General features: G+C 50.6%; 1 protein-coding gene across 6 annotated transcripts in view; it reads left to right on the top strand.

The window, feature by feature from the left end:
- The first annotated feature begins 4593 nt into the window (after window positions 1–4593).
- FLNB (filamin B) overlaps window positions 4594–23129 on the top strand; it is a 158587-nt gene continuing 140051 nt past the window's right edge. For all 6 annotated transcript variants that reach the window (XM_006169179.3, XM_006169178.3, XM_006169177.3 and 3 more), the window contains exon 1: window positions 4594–5017. In XM_006169179.3, coding sequence (XP_006169241.1) covers window positions 4726–5017 — 292 coding nt within the window. In that variant the 5' untranslated portion in view covers window positions 4594–4725. The remainder of the gene's footprint in view (window positions 5018–23129) is intronic.

Here is a 23129-nt window from a genome sequence, read left to right as displayed (position 1 = left end):
GGGAGAGAGAGAGAGAGAGAGAGAGAGAGAGAAAAGAGATGCTTAGCTCAGCATTTGGCACTAACCCTACTTTAAGTGTGACGGGGAGGGGGCGGCAGTGGGAGGGCTGGGGTGAAGGCTGTGCCTGGCTGCCAGCACCCCCAGCTCATCTCGGGCAGGGCTGGCTGTGTGGAAGGCCTGCTCCCCTTCATCCCTACTGCAGGGTCCCAGGACCCTCCCAGGGGGCTGGAACTGGGGTGACAGCCCCCACCTGTCAAAGTACTGCCATGGAGGAAACCAACTCCTCTCCTCCTGGGGATGGAGACCCAGCAAATATTCTCCTTTACATTTGGCTTGTCATTCTTGCTGGCAGGGTGTGGACATTGGTGTAAAATTACAACTGCAAAGGCCCCCGCCCTAGGGCAAAAACAAATGGGCCCCGCCCTGGTGGGGGACAAACGCTCATTTTGCAAGACCTGGTTCTTCAATCTCTGTTCCTTTTAGAAAGTGACTTCTTTATCTGGAGCTCACAGCCTGCACTGTTCACTGTGCATTCACTACGGGTAAGGACAGCCACGAAGACACTACAGCACTGCTCAGGCTAGACGCAGTTTCTCACTTGTCAAAAACTCCCAGAAGATACAATGTGAATGTAGATTGCAGGTGAGGGAACAAGTCAGGGGCAGCTGGAGGGCCTTGCTCTTTTCTTTCTTTTTTTTTTTTTTGGAGAGGTTTTTGCTATAGGGTGCCGTGCACTCGCTAGACGGAGAGAGACAGAGAGATAGAAAGCGAGAAATCACCCCCCAGGGGGGATGGCCACGCCGCAATCCCTTCTCCATTCTCCTCTCAGGATCTTGGGCACGCACGCACACGCACCCACATGGCCTACTGCAGCTAGAGTCCCAGACCTGGTGGCTTCAAAGTCACATCGGGCGCATGTGCATGAGTGCCCACATCCCCAGAGGAGAATGGAGGAGAAGGGATTGAGGCATGGCCATCCTCCCTGGGAGGGGGTGATTTCTCGCTTTCTATATCTCTATCTCTTTGTCTCTCTAGTGAGTGTACATGCCCTGTAGCAAAAATCTCTCTTAAAAATATTAAAATATCGATAATATATTGGAACAATAGCATCTTTCTGTTTTGTTTTTCAGTTTTTGCTATAGGGTGCATGTGCTCATCAGAGAGAAAGAGGGAAAGTGAGAAGTCACTCCTCAGGGCAGCTGGCCCTGCTGCCATCCTTTCTCCTCTGGCATCTCCTCTCGGGATCTTGGGCATGCACGCATATGTGCGGGACTTGCTTTCCAAGCTGCCGGGTCCAGAACTCAACCGTTCAGCCAGCAACGTGGGATCTAGCACCTTAACCTCCACATCACCTGCTGACCCGGAATGATAGCATCTTGAATATGTTGGATAAGGTGACCAACCTGTTCTGCTTTGCCAGGAACTGGGGTTTAGCACTGAAAGGCCTGCACTCCAGGAAATGCCTTGATCATCACGTTGGTCCCCCTAATATTGGGTTAAATGTATTATATTTTATACATATTATTATAGTTGATTTTACCTGTTTCTCTTTACTTTTTTTTTTTTTGCCATAGGGTACTTGCACTTGCTAGAGAGAAATACAGAGACAGTAAGAGGGAAAGTGAGAAATCACCTCCCAGGGGGGATGGACATGCTGCAATCCCTTCTCCTCCATTCTCCTCTCGGGATCTTGGGCACGCACGCACACGTGCCCAGCATGAGTTTCAAGCCACCAGGTCCTGAACAAGAACTACTACGGTTGATCGACTATGTGGGAGTTCAGTGATGTAACTGCTACAACATCTGCTGGTCCCTCGTTTTACTTTTTAAGTGACACTTACAGGGGCCAGCAGGTGGCATGGTAATTAAGGCTCTGGACTCCCACATGGCCAATCATAGTGGGAGTCCTGGTGGCTTGCCTTCTCACTTTTCTCTCTCTGTCTTTCTCTGGTGAGCTTACCTGCCCTATAGGAAACTTTAAAATTAAAGCAAAAAAAAAGAATGACACTTTCAAGGGACCCTTAGCACAATAATAGCAGTTGCCACCTTGGCTGAGTTGGTCACATTAGCTCCAGTCTCCCTAGCAGGGGTGACCATGGCTGATAAGTTTTGATGGATGAGTTTGGGTGGAGGCACAGGGGAGCCAAAGGTTACCAACTCTCCCTCTAGTGAATCTGTTGTCGGGGAGACTCAACTAGTGGGGGCTTTCTACCTCACGAACCGGGATGAGAGCGGTGCTTGGCTTCACGCAGGAAAGAACTCAAGAGCGAGCCATTGAGGGGGAGTGAAAGGAGGTCTATTAAGGAAAGTGTGCCAAGTGGACGTCTCCATTCCCAGAGCTGCCTGTGAGCAGTTTGTTTTCTCCCACGGGGAGGAAGGAGAGACCTTTTACCCACAAGGAAACAGAGGGCTACCCCAGAGACAGGGCAGCCCCGAACTTCGGTGGGCGTTAGGCTTGGCTTAAACCAAGTAAAGCGTGGTTTATTCGTGACTCTTTGGGGAGAGTCGATAGTTTTCCTAACCACTGTTCCTCACATGTTCTGGCCTTCTTAGGGTGGTTCTGGTCATTTCCATAGTTATTCCAGACTGTCACAGTGCAGGTGGGAGTGTCATCTGGCATGCTAATTCCGTACAGTGAGTCTGAAGGCGCCACCTTGGCTCCGACTGGCTCAGACCCAGTCTCTCAGCCACTCTTGTCTGTCAGACTTAAGGTGTTTGGAATGTCCCTTGTCTCAGTTTGGAATGTCCCTCACCTCAGTTCCTTCTTGTCTCAAACCTGCTACTCAAGGGGATCCATTGAGTAGATGAAGGCAAGTCCCAGGGATAGCATGGGGCCTTTGGACAGAGTTAGAGTTAGACTGGAGTTCAAATCCAGCTTGGTCTAGTCTTTACCAGCTGACCTTCAGTAAATCTCTTCACTTAATCACAAATACTTATTTGAGTCTCTACCTTGGGCTGGGGACAGGTGACAAGATCCTCCCCTGGCTGTTGTGAGCATTTCCAGTGGGTGAGGCTATCTATTTGAACAAAGCACTTCAGGGGTGTATGCAAAAGACTGTTAGAGCAGCTACACCCTCAGCTTGGCTGGCCTCTCCCAGCCACCTCCAGGGCTAGGGGCTCCTGCTCTCCATCTTGCCCACGGTGGCCTCTTCCTCAGGAAGCCTACCTGCCTTGAACCCCTCCCTCGAACCCGGGTTCAAAGCCCCTTCTCTGGCCCTAGGGCATGCTATGTGCCCCCCTTACAGATTCGGTTTGTGGCTTACCCCCTCTTTAAAGCCTGCCAAAGGGACCCGTAGCAAGGAAAGTGCTTAGCATGTACTGGCTTAGGCACACAGCGGGTGCTCAGTAAGCGTCAGCTGTTCCTTATAGCTGTTGGTCTCTGCCAGATCCCAGCAGTTTGCACAGTACCTGGTTGAGTACAGAGTAGGTGTGTAATGTATGGTGTGGCAGGCAGAACTGCGGCCCCCGAAGTTGTTTACATCCTAATTCCCAGAACCTGTGAGTGTTAGCTAACCTGGCAAAGGGGAATTAAGGTGGCAAAAAGGGTTAAGGTTGCGACTCACCTGATTTTTTAAAAGTATAATTAGTTAACTAATTAATTATGATTTTAAAAACTGTCTATAATGACCAGAGAGAGACAGAGAGAGGAAGGGGGAAAGTGAGAAAGCAAGCTATCAGGTCCGGGACTCAAATCGTGTTCAGCCCTGTGGAACTCGCCTGATTTTTAAAACAGAAAGATTATCCTGGACTCATCAACTGGCCCAAAGTAATGACAAGGATTCTTAAAATAATGAGAGGAAGATGTGATGATAGAGAACATGAGGGCAGTGTGAGGAGACTTGGCCTGAGGCTGCAGGCTTTGAAGATAGAGGAAGGGGCCTGGGGCCAAGATATACAGCTTCTAGATGCTGGAAAAGGCAAGGGATTCTTCCCCCCTGGGCCTCCAGAAAGACATGCACCCTGCCAATACCTTGATTTTATTAATAGCTCCACGAGAGCCCATGAGCCATGTAACCTACAGAACTGCAAGATAATAAATTGTCTTTGAAAAGACACTAGGTTTTGATAATTTATTGCAGCAGTAATAGAAAACTAATATACATACCAAACGTTATTGCTCATTTTTACAACAACTACTAAACTGTTCGTGAAAGTTGATTTATACTTTCCTCTCCCATTAGGCCATGAACTTCTTGAGATGAGGGAATCACTGCGTCTTGCTCACCTTGGCTTTGCAGGCACCGTTCACAGCGGGGGCTCAGCTGAACCCTTCACTGAATCTATACTATGGGCGTGAAGAACCCCAACCCCGCCCCATGAGCCTCTCTCCAAAACCCAGGGGCAGTCCTCGCCCATTCTGTTTTGCCCCCAACCTCCGCACACCCCTCCACTCTGGGACCGACCAGGTGACATTCCCCTTTAGTAACCAGACATTCTGTCTGGGGACTGGGTGAGGGGTGCGGGCCCCGGATCCCAGGACTCCGGGGAGGCCGAGAGGCGCACTGCTCTGTATAAGCGGCAGGGGGCGAGCGCTGTCCGGGAGCTCCGACTGGAGGGGCGGGACGGGGCGGGGCTTCGGGGGCGGGGCGGCTCAGCGCGCGGCAGCAGCCAGTTCGAACCCCGTTCCCGCTCCGCTCCGCTTCGGTTCTCGCTCCCCCGGCCCTTGGGCCTTCTGACGGCAGCTCCCGGCAGTTCGTTACACATTGCGCTCTCCCCGCCGCCAGGATGCCGGTGACTGAGAAGGACCTGGCGGAGGACGCGCCGTGGAAGAAGATCCAGCAGAACACCTTCACACGCTGGTGCAACGAGCACCTCAAGTGCGTGAACAAACGCATCGGGAACCTGCAGACCGACCTGAGCGACGGGCTGCGGCTCATTGCGCTGCTGGAGGTGCTCAGCCAGAAGCACATGTACCGCAAGTACCACCAGCGGCCCACCTTCCGCCAGATGCAGCTCGAGAATGTGTCTGTAGCGCTCGAGTTCCTGGACCGCGAGAGCATCAAGCTCGTGTCCATCGGTGAGTGGCCCGACCGGGCCCGGGCACTGGCGGTGTACGGTCCCGCCCCCGCGCGTGCGCGCCTGCGAAGGGGGCTCCAGGCAGCACAAACCCTGCACTTCTGCAGCCGTGGGCTAGGTGTGGGCGCGGTGGCGAGGGAGTCCCCTCCGGGGTAGGGACGTAGGAACTGGGGTCCCCGTCCTGCTGCTTCCCTTGGGCAGGGACTAGGTGCGATCGCCCCCCGCCGTGCGCCGGGACCGGGCGCCTCAGGCTGGCTATGGGTTGCCGGCTTGGATTTGGGGTCGCCAACGGAGGGGTGGAGATGTGGCATTTTCCTGCTCCCGGGCGCTCCTGCGAGAACTTGGGGGACAGGCGACCCTCGTCCGAGGTCCCCGGGGGCGGGGCGTTGGAGTCGAATGCGCCCGGAGCGCTCGCCCCGCTGCGTCCTGGTGGGTGAGCGCAACCCCAGCCCAGTGGGCGTCGTCCCGGTGGCCGGGCTGGGAGACCTGGGGAGGAACTGTTCTCTGCGTCTGGGGCGTCCCGCCCAGGTGGAGACTGGACCTAGTCCCTCCCCCCGCCGTCGCCAGGATGGGTGTGGGCCCGAGGTGGAAGGGGAGCCGCGGGGGTGTGTCTCTCTCGCCTCTCCTCGCCTGCTTTGCGCCCAGGATAGAATTAGATGGTGGTAATTACTGCCGTCTGGGCGGGCGCCCAGCTGTGCCCCCGTGTGCCCGCAGCCTTCTAAGTTACCTCCGTCCTTATGGGCCCCCCTCCGAGGCGGTATTAGGTCTGTCTGGCAGACGAGGGGTACAGAGGGGTGATTGACTTGCCCAAGGTAAGGCGAGTGGAGTCCAGCTGAGAATTGCAGGAAGTGGTGACAATTAGAAGGAGGCTTTGTTTCAGCCTCTCCCTGCTCTCCCCACACCAGGGTCTTCCTGAGAGCGGGAGGAGGAGGTGGTGTCTGGGTCCTCACTAACCCCGACTGCGAGGAAGAAGGAGGAGGGGTTCGCTCTGTGGCTTGGGGTGGTTGGGGCTTCCTGGAGGGTCCCAGGGTTGCTCAAGGTGTGGGGCAAGGGATTTGTTTTATGTGCATGTGTGTGCAGAGACTGCGTACACTGTGTGCGTTGTGTGTACAGAGTGTGGGTGTGCAGAGGGTGTACGTGTGTGCACACTGTGTGTGTGTGTGTGTGCTTGTGTGTGCGCAGGTTGTTAGAGAGCCTGCCTAGGCTTGGAGCCCCAGGAAACCAGGTTATTACAGTGACACAGTGACAGGAAGAAAGGAAGGTGGCTGTGACTGAGCACACTCTCTCCAGTGGAAGAGGGGTTCCCTCTGAGCGCCTCCCCCAGGTCTCGCTGGCCCTGTGGCCCTGTCACCCTGTCCTGGCAGGTAGGGCTGCTTCCTTGGCTGCCTCCCTGCAGGCCTCTGGAGAGGGAGTCTGCTGGCACGCTGTTGGTGTGGGGGCCCCATCTGTACTGGGGAACCTCAAGTTCTGAAATTCTGCCCTTTTCAGAAACCAGCCTCTGAGGAATCGCAAGGCCTGGCTGGGCTCCATTTGGATCTGTTCTTCTTTGTTTTAAAAATGTGTATTTATTTAATTAACCGAACAAAAAAACTTCAAGTAAACCAGGAGTATCCAAACATGACATGAAATCTCTTTAAATAAAACAACAAAACTCACACACAATGCCGCAGCGCCGGAAGATCTCAGACCGCCCAGTTTACCAGCTGTTCACAGAGCCAGCAGCTGCTTCCAGCGCTGCCCCGCTCCGGTGCTCGGAGCTCGGAGCTCGGAGCGTGTGGGTCTCATTTGAGACTTGGCTGGCTGCTGGCAGTTTTCCATGTGGTCCTCATGGTTTTCATTCCTGCACCCACCCAGGCCTGCGCGCCTCCCATTGTCCTGACATTCCAGGGGAGCGCCCCTTCCCCCCCTTTCTCGGGGTGGCCTGTGGGCTGTTGGCATCTCTTTCCTGTGACCTCTTCCCACCGCAGGTTGCATAGTTTTGTTTCAGATTTTCCTTTTAAATTCCGTCTTGGATCCTATCCCCCGAGTGACATTCCGGGGTCAAAGGTGTGACCACATTTCTGACTGCTGTCATAGGCTGCCGAGCTACCCTCCAGAAAGTTCTCCTGGTAAACAGGTTTTCCAGCCTCTGGAGGCTGAGGAGCCCTGCCAGGACTTGGGGGGTAATGCCGGAGGCCTCTTGCCTCTGTTCCTGGGGCTGTTCTGGGTCATGGTCCTTAAGGAAAAGCACATGCATCTTGGCCTTCAGTCCCCTGGGACTGCTTCTGTGCTGTCTCTCTGGGGCATGATAACCTCCTGTGATAACCTCAGCGAGTCACTGGGAGGGTTCGAGGCTTGACTCTGGCCCTCCACGTGCTGAGTGCTTGGAAAATGGTTGCTGTTGGGGCCAGCAAGTAGCGTGGTGGTTAAAGGCTCTGGATTCCCACATGGCTGACTGTGGTTCGAGTCCCGGACCTGGCAGCTTGCTCTCTCACTTTCTCTCTCTCACTCTGTCCCTCTCTGGTCAAATTGAAACAAATGAATAAATAAATAAAGTTAAATAAAACATTTTTTTTTAAAAGAGAAAATGGTTGCTGTTATTTCTGTCTATTGTTAGTAAAGCCTTCCTAGTTAAGAATGGGGGAAGCAGGAGCGAAGTAACTTGCAGAGGTGACCAAGCCAGGTCTTTAATAGTGACTGGAACCAGCTTGGGCCCTTAGCTGACTTGCCTTCAGAGATGAGTAAAATGCACCCTCTTTACCACGTCAGAAGGCCTCTGTACTCCTAGGCTTTGCAAGTCTAGGGTGTTGGGGTGGCCGCTGGATACCCACACTTTGGAACTCTAGCCTTGGTCAAAACAGGACTGCCAGGGCCTTTGGAGAGTGATAGGATTAATCCTCTGGTCTGCGTCTGGAGGTGAGTGGAGGTTGTTTACTTCTGGTGTTGGGGTCGAATCAGTGAAGGAAGGCCTACTTCGTCTTCGTTGGTGGGTTTTGGGTTTTCTTTTTTGAGGCATCCTGCTATCTTGTGGATAATGTTTCCTGCTACAATCAGGGGAGGTGTCACTGAATGAGCACAGGGTTCCAATGCTTCGGCTAGCTCCCAGCAGTGGCATTGTGGGAGAGCCAGCCAGTCGTGGTTACAAAGGTGGTTAACTGCACAGTTCGAGTTCTGGACCTGGCACTTTGAAAAAAACACACTCGGGAACCGGCAGTTAGCGTAATGGCTATGTCGCTGGACGCTCATGTAGTCGACCGCGGTTCGCGTCCCGGACCTGGTGGCTTAGAACTCACGCCGGGCGCATGTACGTGCGTGCCCAAGATCCTGAGAGGAGAATGGGGGAGAAGGGATTGCGGCGTGACCATCCCCCACCGGGGGGTGATTTCTCGCTTTCTATCTCTATGTCTCTCTCTGTCTGTCTGGCGAGCGCATGCGCCCTATAGCGAGAACCTCTCAAAAAAAAAGAAAAAAGAAAAACACACACTGAGCATGTGTGACCAAAATCCCAATAGGAGAATGGAGGAGATGGGATTGGTCTGGCTACCTCCTCCACACCCCCTGGGTGCTTTCTCATTTTCCCTCTCTGTCTCTGTGGTGAGTGCATAGCATACACTCAATAGCAAAATTAAAAAAAAAATATATATATATATACACACGCTACAATACAATATATAGAAATCATTAGATCACGTACTTGTGCCCAGCTCTGAGATATGGTGGGTCAAACAGCTGGAAGTCCACCCTGGTTACTTAGTTATACTTGGGTTTCAGTGTAAGGTAGGCCTGTCCTCAGTTCCGTTCCTAATTTAAACGTTTTCTTCAGTACCTAGTTGTGTCCTGGCAGTCCTAGTGGGGCCTCAGCATGTTTAATTCGAGGTTATTGCCAGGAGCTCCAGTTTTACTTACTTGTTTTCCCATAAACCTCTTGGACACTGGGCAGCCCCATCAGTGTGGAGAAAGAGGGGTCTCTCAGCCCCAAACTGGCAAGAAGGTGGGCTAGAAGCTTGGGTGGTGTGTTTTGGTTTGGTCTTTTAGCCTGTAGGGTACAACCATAGCCCTGTGAAAATGGCAGTAAGCATAATGGGGATGAGTCATCCCCAAACCATCCCCTCCTCCCACCCTCGGGCCATGGAAACATTGTCTTCTCCAAAACCAGGCCTTGGTGCCAAAAAGATTGGGGGCCACTGTGTTAGATAAGGCTCTTCTTTCCTTTTCGTCGGTCTGAGGCCAAGTCTACTCACCTGGCCTGAAGCAGGCCAGCGCCAGAGTAGGCAAGGGGTGTGTCTTCTGTTCTTTCCTGAATTGCCTCTACAAATGCACTGTGTCTTTTGGACACTTCAGTCTGGGGCTTGAGGCTGATTACAAAGTAGCAAAAGAAGTTGATTACTAAGTAGCAAAAGCTTTGTCAGAAATAACAATTAGTAACCATCGGGGACAAGGTGGCCTGTTAGTGTGAGCTGTGATTTGTGTAGTGAAGAACAGGGATTCTTGATTCAAACCCCACTTGCCACTCAGTAGCAGTTAGGCAACTTGTGTGCCTTGGTTTCCTTATCGCTCCAATGGGTAACTACCTCCTTAAAAGGTTGTTATAAAGATTAAACAAGTTAATATTTTTTAGAGTGCCTGGAACCGTTCTTGGTGCAGGGTAGGTGCCGTGTGAGTGCTTGTGAATGAAATAAGGCTGTCCAATAATGTTCTTGGATGTGCTGCTACGGGCTTTGAAAGGATACGGAGAGGCCCTGTGGTTCCGGGAAGACCAGCAGAGTTGGCTAACGTTGGTCCTGCTTGCTACACGCAGTTGTGGACTGCCTAGGGAATGTCACCTCCTTGGAAGGCCAGGACCCCTGGTACGTTATGGCTGCCTCCTGGGCCCATTCACATCAGTTTTGTTTCCGAGCTGGACGGGAGCTCGAGGCGTCGGGTCATTCCAACCTCCCACCCCGTTCAGGAATCTTTGGGCCAAATCACTTCCAGATGGTGGTTGGGCCTCTGTGTGCTGCTCCAGCGACGGCAGAGCCAGCGTGCCCGCCAGCAGCCGCCTTCATTCTTGGAGAGTCTGTGCTCAAGGAGGGCTTTGATTGGGAACCGGATTTTGTCTCCTGGCACGTCTCCCCCCAGGTCCCAAGTTCTGCGCTGTCAGGCGTGTGTCACAGAGTGGGCTGCTGGCTGAGTTGAGGGTGGCAGCCTTGCTGTTTGGGCTGCAGACACAGGGCCTGGGGCTCTTGGACCCTACGTCCAGTGGCTCCAGGGCCGGCTACCAGTCAGCTGCTTTCTCTATAAACAGCCTCCAGATCAGTGTGTACCGGGCTGTGTAGTTACAGCCGGATGGTTCAAGGCATGGACTGGACACCGGATGGCTGGGATTATTTTTTTTTTATTTTTATTTTTTGCATGCATTAGCCAGAGAGAGAAAGAGGAAGAGGAGAAAGCATTCTTTATGGGGGACGGCCATGCTACAGTCCTGTCTCCTGAATATCTCACTCCTTTGGGATTCTGGGCATACATGCACAACAGCCGGCATGTTTCACAGGCTGCGGGTATGGGGCTCGGATTGTGCAGTTGACCATGTGGAATCAGACTGCCCTAACCACCGGGCCATGGAGCTGGCCCAGGGTGCCTGGATTTGACTCCCCACTCTGCCCCTAACATCTGCGCAACTCTCACCCACCGCCTTAACCTTTCTGGGCCTGCTTTTCCACCTGTAAAGTGAAGGACAGTAAGAATTTCTGTCTTAGAATTGCTGAGAGTAGGGCCAGCAACTGCTGTGGTGGTCGAGGCACTAGACTCCCACATGGCTAACGGTGGTTCGACTCCCAGACCTGGTAGCTGGCTTTCTCACTTTCCCTCTCTCTCTTTCTCTCTGGTCAAATTAAAAAAAAAAAAAAGAGAATAAAATAAATAATTCTTTAAAAAAATAAAGAATTGCTGAGACTATTATATTTGATTAGGAAAAGTTACAGATCAATGCTAGCATTATCATTATGAGTATCAGTGTGCTTTTAAACCCAAGTCTGAGACTTGTTTTTTTTTAAAAATTTATTTTATTTCAGTTTGACTGGAGAGGAAGAGAGAGAGGGAGGGAGGAATGAGAAAGCAAGCTGCCAGGTCCGGGACTTGAACTGTGGTCTGACACGGTAGAGCCCAGCGCCCTTAACTACCCTTCCACTTGCTGGCCCCAGAGACTTGGTCTTATTTTTCACTTTGCTGTAGTTTGAATGTGTTTCCCCCCCCCCCCAATTCATGTGATAAATTTGGTTGTGACAGTATTAACAGGGTGGGAATCAGTCTGTGGGATTAAGAGGATGGACTTTTGGGAGGCGATTAGGATGAGGGTCTTCAGGATGGGGCTGTCATGATGGAAGCCTGGTGGGTTTCAAGGAGAGGGAATGAGATGGACTTAGGGACCCCACCTCCCCCACAGGCTCTGCTCTCCCTCTGTCTCGCCGAGTGTTGCTCTCTGCCATGTCATCCACTAGCAGGGAGACCCTCACCAGATGCGGCCCCTAGACCTCGACCTCCCGAGTCATGAGCGAAATAAACCTCTGTCCTGTATAAATTACCCGGACTTGGGTACTTCAGCAACAGGGGGCAGACTAAAGCACAACTATCCCCTGGTGAGTCGGATGTTCTTGGAGTCCTGCTGCTGTCATCTGGTGTGTTAGCTGGAGCTTCCCCAGCTTGGAACTGCTGGTGAAGAGGCCTCCCAAGCTCCTCTCTTCAACAGATACCTGAAAGACCAACTCCGAGGCAGCCCCTGTGCTCGGTGCTGGGACCACAGGAGTAAGGAGAGCGTGTCCCTCATTTGCCTTCCTATTGCGTAGAGGGGAGAGGAGACAAGTAACCGAGGGTATCATATACAGGAGGCTTCTCAGACACATGTGCAGATCACCTGGGGCTTTGTTAGAATGCAGGGCTGTGGGGGCTGGCAGGTGGCATGGTGGTTAAGGGTACTGGACCCCTATATGACCGACTACAGTTCGAATCCTGGACCTGGTGGCTTCCTCCCACCCCCACTCTGTCCCTCTCTGGTCAGATTTAAATAAATAAATAAAGTTAAATAAAATAATTCTTTTTAAAAATTCTTTGAGAGGTTTTGCTATAGGGCGCATGCGCTAACCAGAAAGACAGAAAGGGAAAAAGCACCCCCCACGGGGGGTGGCCATGCCACAATCCCTTTTCTTCCAGTCTCCTTTCGGGATCTTAGGCATGCACACACAAGCACCCAGCGTGAGTTTAAGCCACTGGGTTCAGGACTCGAGCCACAGTTGACTACATGGAAGTCCAGCGACATAGCCATTACGCTAACTGCTGGTCCCATAGCTTGCTTTCTTTTTAGGTAAGACATCTCAGAATAAGATCTGCCTTGTTTCTGGCTCTAGTGGATTATTGTGTATGTCCTTGGGGCACATACGTCCCATCCGGAGGCCTCTGGGAGTCTGCATTTCCACATATCGTTTATTTCCCCCATATTGTTCTGATACTGCATTTAATTTTCATTTCTCTTTTCTATGCCAGAGACAGAGACAGAGACCCCCCCAGTGGAACCTGGTCGTACTACAACCCCTATTCCTCCATTTCTCCACCCTGTCCGCGTTCTGCTCTTGCAATGATTACAACTGCATTTCATAGCAGTCTACTAGAAGCCATCTCACATTATTGTTGGAAACCTAATTATTCGTTCAATGTGCCCGATAACAATGACCATTTTTTAAATTAATTTTATTCATTGTCATTTTATTTTATTTCTTTTTTATGTTTTATTTTTTGAGGTTGATCGGAGAGAGACAGAGAGAGAAGGAAAGTGAGAAAGCAAGCTGCCAAGTCCAGGACTCGAACCATGATCAGCCATGCGGGAGTCCAGCAACCTTAGCCACCACACCACCTGCTGGCCCCAGTGCATGATAATAATGAAATTGGCTCAGGTTATTGTATAATAAGCAATAGTCTTTTCTTTTTGTCAAGGGCTTGGAAAGTGGCTTGTTTTTAAGGTGACCTGCTCACTTTTCATAGGAAACTGAGTCCTCGTACTAGGGAGAAAGTTTCTTGGAAAAGATTATTTTTCTTTCTTCTTATTGCCAGATGGCATGTGTACTTGCCAGAGAAGCATGTGTTGGCGGAGAAGCAACCACCGTCATGCCACAGTTCCCTTTCCTCCATCCCATCAGGATGTGGGCACACATGCATGCATGTATATGAACCTGGTATGTTTGTCCAGCCGCTGGGACTGGGATTTGAACTGTGGTCATGTGGGATCTGGCTCCCAGTACACAGTGCTGAACTACTGCACTATAGGGCCGGCCAGGACACATGGTTAGAAAACCAGTGGTTCTCCTTAGGACTAAAGTGACTGTCACTTAGATGACAGAAAGGACCAAATTACTGGGTATTTTAATCATGCCCACTTTGTATAATGTTAGTTCTCTGGGTGAAGGGACAAGAAAATTACTAAGCTATATACGAAGTAACTGCCTTTTTTTTTTTTTTAAAGATTTTGCCGTAGGGTGTATATTCTTGCCAGAGAGAGACAGAGAGACAAAGTGAGAAATCATGCTGCAGGAGGGATGGCCACACCACAATCCCTTCTTTTCTGTTCTATTCTTTTCCTGGGATTTTGGGCACATCTGCACAGTCACTTAGCATGATTTTCAAGCTGCCAGGTCTGGGATTTGAACTGTGGTTGACTGTGTGTTGGAGTCTAGCACCTTCATCACCATGCCACCTTGCTGGTCCCTTGACTGCCTTTTTCCTAAAAGCCTTACGGCACTTGCTTTGAATGTATTCATTTGATACGTTGTGGATGCAAAGTATTAATTATAAGAACAGTTTGATGGGATTTTACTTATGCCCATTGTCTGATTCCAGAATTTGCCAAAGAACAGGTGCTGTCCCTTCCCCCTTTTGGTCAGTCCCCACGCAGTAGAATGTTCTTGGCCAAGACAGGAAGCAAAGAGGCAGTTTGCGTGTTCACTTGGTCAAGACTGGCTGGACGGGAACCAGCAGTTAGCGTAATGGCTATGTCGCTGGACTCCCACGTAGTCGACCGCGGTTCGCGTCCCTGACCCGGTGGCTTAAAACTCACGCTGGGCGCGTGTGCGTGCGTGCCCAAGATCCTGAGAGGAGAATAGAGGAGAAGGGATTGCGGCGTGACCATCCCCCGTGGGGGGTGATTTTTCACTTTCTGTCTCTATGTCTGTCTGTCTGGTGAGTTCACATGCCCTATAGTGAAAACCTCTCCAAAAAAAAATAAAATAAAATTAAAAAAGACTGGCTGGACGACTGAGCTTGTCTTTTTTTTAAATTGCCAAAGAGCTCTTTTTTTTTTTTGGAGAAATTTTTGCTATAGGACGTGTACGCTCGCCAGAAAGACAGAGAGACAGAAAACGAGAAATCACCCCCCAGGGGGAATGGCCACACCACAATCCCTTCTCCTCCGTTCTCCTCTTGGGATCTTGGGCACGCACGCACATGCACCCAGTGAGAGTTTAAGCTACTGGGTCTGGGACTCAAACTGGGCTCGACTACATGAGAGTCCAGAGACATAGCCATTACGCCAGCTGCTGGTCTCACCGAGGATTATAATAGTGTCTCACTTCCCCCTGCCCCCACCACCCAAGCCTGGCTTTTCTAAGCAGCACAGGTAGACAGCTCAGCAAGGGGCTCCCAGGTCCACCTGCCACCAAGCCCGTGGCAATTTCTGGTGGCATAGATGCATCAGGAGGTGTGCATGTCCTGCGATACGTATCTGGTATCGTCACGGGCCACCAGTGTAGTGCCATCACCAGCCTGCTGTCCGCCAAGCCGTGTCCTGAGTGTCTCACCTTCATCTCAGCTAATCCTCGCTACCAACCCCACAAAGCGAGTGCTTTTACGTTTGTTTCCATTTTACAGATGAGCAAACTGAGGCTCAGCTCGGTCTCATTCCTCAGGTCAGGCATAAGGCCTTCCCGCATTTCGCTTTAAAGTGTTTTCAATTTCAAGTTGTGTTTGTTACTTTGGAAAGTAAAATAGATATACAGATGGTCCCCAATTTACCAAAAAAAAATTTTTACAAAATGAAAACCAAGATTCTTCGCCTTTACAATGGCTCGGGCTGCTGTTTGTTTTGTTTTGTTTTGTTTTTTTAACTGGTAGTGAGGCCAGCCAGTGGCATGGTGATTAAGGCATCTGGATCCCACATGGCTGACTACATGGTTCAAGTCTAGGATCCAGCAGCTTGAGAAAAATGCCAGGTGTAAGTGTTGGCATGCCAATAACTTTTCAAAAAAGAATGGAAAAGAAGGGATTGCAGTGTGGCCTTTAACCCTGGGGGGTGCTTTTTCATCACACCCCCCCCTTATAGCACAAAAGTCAAGCAAAAAAAAAGATGATGACTTTGACTTAAAATAATGATTACATGTTGTTTTTCAATCTCAGTATTACATTCAATAAATTATATGAGAAAGTCAACACCTTTTATTATTATTTTTTTATGAGAGATTTTTGCTATAGGGTGTGTGCTCGCCAGAGAAACAGAGACAGAGAGACAGAAAGTGAGAAATCACTCCCAGGGGGATGGCCATGCCGCAGTTCTTTCTCCTACATTCTCCTTTTGGGATTTTAGGCACAGACGCAAACGTGCCTGGTGTGAGTTTTAAGCTGCTGGGTTCGGGACTTGAACTGCGGTCCAGTGATGTAACCATCACACCTGGTGGTCCCTCAGTGCTTTATTATAAGATAGGCTTTGTATTAGAAGGTTTTGCCCAACTGTATGGGGGGGGGTTCCTTCAAAAAGTTCATGGAAAATGTATATTGTTGGGGGGGGGAACTGCTTGAATTGTTTGTAGGAAAACAAACTTGCCCTTTAATTCCATTTTTTCAAAACTTTGTGAAGCCCCTCTCCCCAGTCTAGTGCAAGTATCTTTACAATAGGCTAGGTTTGGTAGCGTAGGTATTTTAAATAAAATTTTGGCTTGGGATTTTTTTTTTTTTTTTTTGCAATTCTTTATTTTATTGTACTTATTATTTTTTAATTTAACTAGACGGAGAGAGAGAGGAGATGAGAGTAAGCTGCCAGGTCTGGCACTCAAACTGGCTGGCTACGTGGAAGTCCAGCGCCTTACCCACCACGCCACCTGCCGGCTGGCTTAGGATGTTTCCAGTTTTCGTGGGTTTACCAGAGGAACCCGGTGTGTGGAGTATAGTGAGAGGAATGTGGGGAGAGACTGTTCTACTGCTTCACTTTTTTTCCTTGTTTTCTTTTGCTCGAAACTTTACTATTTGAGCTTGATTAATGTGAAATTGACATTTCCTTCTCCAAAACATTTTTGGGCATTGGCCTTACCTTTGCCAACAAGGTGGAGCTTGGACTGGGGCGTTTTCTGGAGTCCTGGAGACATTTCTGTGGTTCTTTGCCTTTTAGTTCCCTAGGGCAGTGATGTCACCCCAGGTCTGGGCAGGGGTGACCAGCTTTCTTAGTGAGGCCTGGAATTGCTGGTGGTGCCTCTGGGCTTCCGTCTGACCTGTGTTCGGGCTGTGGGCTTTGCTGGGAGCCCCCTCTGCCAGGAGATCCGGGGTGACAGTGGACACTGGCAGAAACGACCTGACCCACCCTCCTTCCTTCTCCGCTCCCTTTAAACATGAGCTGATGGGAGGCTGTCTGGGCTGTGTTTGCTGGTGAGCGGAACAACCACGCCTTTCTTTGCAAGCCTGGCACCGCCTCTATCAGTCTGGCGGCCCAGGCACGAGGGGGCACCTGCTTCTAACCCATGCAAGTGGCTTTGCGCTCACCTCCGCAGTCTGGTGGGTGGGCATTTTGCTGCACACTGTGCACGAAGCCCTGCTGTGCCCAAGCCGAACTTGCTGTCCCTGCGGGCTTCTCCACCTCGCTTCCGTCCTGAGACAGAAAGCTGGTCTGGCCGGCCCCTTCAGTGCCCGGCATCGCAGCGCTGGCTTGCTGAAAGGTCTGGGTGTTAACACAACTCTCCTGTTCTCCCTCTCTGAAGGCCCTTTATGTTGGCATGAATTCCTTTTCTCAGGGAGATCTGAAAGCTCTTTTGACTAAATGGGTCACCTTTCTGGGTATTTTCATAAGGCTGGTCAGCTTTTGCTATGCCAGACAACTTTTCTGGAATTTCCTTTCAGATAGAAAGGCAACCAAAGAGGTTGGAATTATTTGGAGCACCGGGTGGAATTTTGGCATTCGAGCTATAGGGAAATGGGTGGGGATTTGTGAGAGGGACGAGGTACATTTGCTGCGGCGCAGGCATTTAGATTTGGAAATGCAGAAGGCAAGCAGTCATTGGCTTCCCTTCCACAGAGACAGGTTGGGTGTTACTCTCTGTCTTGTCCCGAATGTGAGTGTGACGGAGGGGCAGATGCAGGCCTCTCATGAAGGCCGAGGTAGCAGGGAGTCTCGGTGGCTCAAGTCAGATTTCTCGTCTCTCCTGTGTTTCCCCCCAAGAAAACAACCCAGTTCTTATCTGGCCCACAGTGCACTTCTTGTGTGAATCAGCCGGTTTCCCCACACTTCCCTGAAGTGACTTATCAGATTCCAGGGAAACAATGATTTGGCATCCTGCAGCCCGGCGGGAGCGGGAGCACAGGCCACCCCGGTGCTTCTCCCTCAAGAACAAAATGAGTGTTCCCGTGGGTGGTGGTGGGGGGGTATGAAGAGGGCCACAGGCAGGTGACCCAGCCTTGTCCCCAGGAGATCTGGGGTGCTGAGACCCTGAAAGGCACCCGTGACTTGGCGGGTCTGTTCTTGAGAGTTCTGGATTTTGTGTATAGGCGTCCCTCCCACAGCAGGTAGGAGGACGGGCCCCTCTGTGGGGCTTTCAGCCTAGAGAGTGTGCTGAGCAGATCTGGGCTTGACAGCACCCGGGCAGTGGCTTGTCACATTCCTTATCTCCACTAGAGGAGGTGAGCTGGCACCTGGGCGATGCCTCTCCTGTCAGGGAGTCCGCTGCAGGAAGTGATCCAAGTGTCACATTACGCTTCCTGCAGGCATGCATCTCTTACCAGACTCCTGTGCCTATTTTTTTTGGGGGGGGGTACTCTTGGACATGTGTAGGAGTCATGCCCGAGGGCGGGGGCCATGAGGTCCGCTCCTAGGCAGCCGCAGCCCCTCTGCTGTGCTATGGGGGGCTCCTAACGTGCCTGCTGGACCCTCTTGTGCATCATCTCTGCTCTTGTTCACCTCCGTGGGTCTGTGGTCAGTACCTAGTAGGAATTTAATAAGTGACTTAGGAAATACACAATCCCTAGTGTCATGGGTTGAATAAAGAATCTGGTACATTGACTCATTTGTAATAGATTTGTTTTCGGAAATGCAAAACATTTGCAGCCTCTGGAGAGGTGGGAATTCTCTAGAGTGGACGATGGGGCCCGGAGCTGTGGAACACTTCCCTGGGGGACCGTGATGGGGAACTTAAGAACTCAGCACTTTGTATTGAGTCTCTGAATGGCTGCGAGTTGCCTGGGCTGTCAGAGAACAAAGCCTTTCCAAGCTGTTTCCAAGTTGCCAGGGTCTCTTAAGAGTCGTTACTATGTTTGGTAACTGTTGTGACCTTGTCTCATGGTTAGCCCAGCATGGAAACTCATTTAGCTTTTATTGCTCAGCTTCATCGGGATTTAATATGTTTCAAATGTATCCCTCAAAAATAAATCAAAGGGCCAGCAGGTGGAGTGGTGCCTGGGGTGCTCAGCTTCCACACGACTGTGGTTTGAGTCCCAGATCGGGCTTGCTTTCCCACTTATTCTCTCTCTCTCTGTATCTCTCTGGTGAGTGCAAATTAAAAAAAAAAATAATAATAATATATGATTTTATTTTATTTATTATTCCTCCTTTTATTTTTTGAGAGTTTTTTTTGCTATAGGGTGCATGCACTTGCCAGAGAGACACAGAGACAGAAAGTGAGAAATCACCCCCTGAGGAGATGGCCACACTGCAGTCCATTCTCCTCCATTTTCTTCTTGGGGACTTTGGGCATGCACACACAAATCCCCAGTGTGCGTTTCAAGCACACTGAGTCTGGGACTCTAACCGCGGTCAACCACATGGAGTCCAGTGCCTTAACTACTACACTGCCTGCTGGCCCCATTATTATTATTTTAAAACATTTGACTAGAGAGAGACAGGAAGAAAGTGAGAAAGCTAGCTACCAGGTCTGGGACTTGAACCATGGTTGGCCATGTGGGAATCCAGTATCTCAGCCACCATGCCTCCTGCTGATCCCAATCATTCTTTTTAAAAAATGAATCGAATATGAAGTCACCCAAGAGCACACTAATCATAGTAATGTTTCCTTAGAAAAAGTGAATATATACTGAGCACCTGCTAAATCGCAGACACCAGAAGAATTTACCAGAAGGTAAGTGCTTCTCAGGAATAGCTAAACAAAACTTCACTGCAGCTCTGAGGAGGCTTCATTGTCGATATCTCCATTATGCAGAGCGAAAAACGGAGCATGCGCAGGTCGGCCAGTAAGTATGTGGCCATTACTGGCATTCTCGTCTGAGATTTCTTTTTAATTGTCATAGGGTGAATGTACCAGAGAGAGAGAGAGAGAGAGAGAGAGAACAGGAGAGGGAGAACATACCTCCCCCAATGGGGCATGATCACACCACAGTCTTTTCTCCTCCTTTTTGCTATCCTATTGGGGCTTGGGGAATGCGTGCATGCGCCCGGGATGTTTTTTAAGCCACTGGGACTGAGATTTCAACTGTAGTCAGCTCTGTGGGATCGAGTTTCTTTAACCATTGGACTATGGGGCCAACATTTACCTAAGGATTTTTTTTTTTTCACATTTTCTATAAGGCATATGTGCTCACCTGAAAGAGACAGAGAGAGAAGGACATGCAAGGCTAGGGCATGCAAGCACACGTAACATCTCTACTCTTCCATTCTGCTCTCAGAATTTTTGGCATGCACACACATGTGTCTGGCGTTTTTTTAAAGCCACTGGGTCCAGGACTCGAACTGCTGAGTCAGCCATGTGGGATCCAGTGACCTTAACCACCATGCCATCTAGCTGGCCCTGTCTGAAGTTTTCATCTTTCTCTCCTACCATTTCTCCAAAGGAAAGCCAGCGGCTTAGCATGTCTTTAAAATTCACTCCCAATAAGTGTTTTTGGACATTAAAAATGTAGGTTCATAGTTTTTACTCTTTGCAAAAAAATCGCAAGAACACAAACATAAAGAAAAAAAAAAAAAAGCCCACATCACTTGAGGAGAATTTTAACAAATCTTCTTAGGGAGTTTTGCTTATTGCTGCCTTTTGATCAGATTAGGAAAGAGGGAGAAGCTTTTTCTCAGGAGGAAAAAGGGACTGTGGACTGGAAACATTTTGTGAAATCACTTTGGTCGTACCGATGGTTGTAACAAGACGCGTCCTGGAGTTATTGCGAAGCTCTGGCCAGGATTAAAATTGGATGTCTTATTCGCGTCTCATTATGGTTTGCAAGTACATCTCCCTTGGTCCAGAAATATGGTCAACCACAGGGCGGGTGTGTTCCAGCGACTTTCTGTCTTTTAAAGGAGCTCGGGGACCAACTTTTATTGGGACTGCCAGGATCTCTCTCTCCCTTTTTTTTAGGATTATTTATTTTTAAAATTTATTCATTCATTTATTCTAATTTGACCAAACACACACACACACACATACACACACACACACACAAAAAACAGAGAGAGAGAGAGAAAGAGAGAGAGAGAAAGGAAAGGGCATCTGGGACTCGAACCATGCAGGCCATGTGGGAGTATCCGGCACCTTAAGCACTGTGCCACCTGCTGGCCCCACGGGGTCTCTTAATAGTAGTTTCTATGCTTGGTAACTGCTGTGACCTTGTCTCCCGAGTCACCCAGCACAGAAACCCACTTAGCTTTTATTTGCTCAGCTTCATCAGGCTCTGTTTCAAAGGTGTCCCCCCCGGGGTGTAGTTGGGCACGGAGCTCCTGCTTGGCCACCTGGAACCTTGAAGTCTGAAGATGAGGGTCTCTTAATAGTAGTTTCTATGCTTGGTAACTGCTGTGACCTTGTCTCCCGAGTCACCCAGCACAGAAACCCACTTAGCTTTTATTTGCTCAGCTTCATCGGGCTCTGTTTCAAAGGTGTCCCCCCACCGGAGTGTAGTTGGGCATGGAGCTCCTGCTTGGCCACCTGGGACCTTGAAGTCCGAAGATGAGGTGTAGCCAGAAGGTCTTCATGGAATTGGTGTTTTGGAGGCACCGTTTTTCCAATCGCCCTTGCGATACCAGGTCCGTGGACTCGTTGTTGGCCTTGTTTGAGGCAAAGGCAGTGGAGTGGAAGGCATTTCTGGGTGGAGTGAGCCCCTTTCCGAGTGCTCGAGCGTGTAGGCCACACAGGTCCCTTCATTTACTAGCTGGGAGGCTTGGGGCAGGTTCCTCAACCCCTCTGAGATTCAGTGTCTCGGGGTGTCCCAGTAGCCCCCTCCTGCTGGGGGGGACGATTCAATGGTATGATCCCATCAAAGCACTTGGCCTGGTCCTCGGAGGAGGAATGGCGGTCAACACTCGGCCCCGCCATGTCTTTTCTCTTTCTCCTCCCTCAACCCAAGTCCAGGACCACTTAGCCTTGGGGTGGGGGGGAAGTGGCCTAGTTACTTATAGGGAGAGGTGGTGGAGAAAATGCCCAGAAATTGGTCAACGATGCCGCATACCTAAAAGACTGTTTTCAGAAGAGGTGACCCGAGTATTTGAGCCGGAAGAACCAAGGACAGGGGCTGGGGGAGCATTTTCTGGTCTCTGGCTGAGCTTCCTTTAAAGATCCCTGATCGCTTCCTCCACTTCCCTTCCTGCCCTGTTGGGCTGATGGGTCTTTTTTTTTTTTTTAAAGGTAGCTCTTCTATTTTTTAAAAAAGTATTTTGAATGAAAAAAGTTTAAATTATTTTATTTATTTTTTTGTCTTTCGGGGTGTCCTTCCCACCCATGTCTTTCTTTCCTGGTTTTGCCCTTGTCCGGACCCTGCTCTTGAAAGCCGGGTGTGACATCCTGCTTGTGTTTGCTTGGGGTCTGCACCTCGCTCTGCCCTTTGAGAGCTGGCCACCCCCAGACAGCAGCTCCCTCCCTGGGAGCCTGTCCTCTCTCTGCCATGAGTGAGACCAAACCACCCTGTCTTCCAGTTCTGTGGTGCGAGAGAGAAAGTGCTTCGAAAGCTCTCGGTACTGGCCGGGTTTGTAGTACGCGTTCAGTAAACGCCGGCGGCCGCGTCCACCACGGTGTTGACAGCACCCGCCACCTCCCACCCACCCTGGGAGAAACATCTCCATGCTAGTGCTATGGGGGTGGCCCTGCGCCTCTTTTCAGTGCTTAGGGGAGGAGGAGAAGGAGGGAGGAGCTGGGAGCTTCAGTCTGGAGCAGAGAGGCTCCCAGCGCTGCTCCCACTCCCAGGAGTGTGGCCCGCCCCTGCCCTGGCCCTGGGCGCTGACCCTTTGACATCTGGGATCCCGGTGGGGCCTCCTGCACCACCGGCCAAGATTTTTGCTGTCCTGGGTGTGTCCTCAACCCCAGTCCTATCCAGCCTCGTGTCATGAGCTGGCGGCTGTGTTTTTACAGTCATGCTTGGAAACTGGACTTCTGGGTTAGACCCTGCACAAACACTATCTAGGTTGCTGGGCTGGGGCGACCCAGAGGAACCTGGCAACAGGGAAGCTGTGGCTCTCGAGACCAGAGTGGATGTTCCCGCTTCTCAGGGGTATGCCGTCCTTGCCTGGCCAGGCCCAGTCACCCCTCGAGCACGGGCTGCCTGCTGCTGCATGGCGGGGCCAGAGTTCTAATGCTGCAGCAGCCCCGAGTGACATTTTGAGATTATCTCTCGTAGGGACGGGGGACACCCTGCACCTTTCCCAAAGGTGGAATTCATGGGGGTTTTGCTTGAGTGAGTGAGTGACTAATGCACGTCTTTATGTTTTAATGACAGGAAGAAATGAGTCAGCTGGAGTATTTTTTCCATGAGACAGGGCAAAAATTTGAGCACTTGCACAATGGCTCTTGTTGCTCTGGCTGTTCAAGAGCATCATTAATTTGCCGTTATCAGTCTGATCGGCAGGTGTCAACCCACTCTCCCTCCAGAGAGCAGGTTCTAGTCCTGAGGAAGGGCCAGGGCGTTTTTGCTGGCTTTGGCGTGATTGTGCACCC

This window comes from Tupaia chinensis, unplaced genomic scaffold (genome assembly GCF_000334495.1).
Source record: "Tupaia chinensis unplaced genomic scaffold, TupChi_1.0 Scaffold146828_1, whole genome shotgun sequence".
NCBI lineage: Eukaryota > Metazoa > Chordata > Mammalia > Scandentia > Tupaiidae > Tupaia > Tupaia belangeri.
The sequence above is the reverse complement of the archived record's forward strand: the minus strand, read 5'-3'. Positions and strand labels throughout refer to the sequence as shown.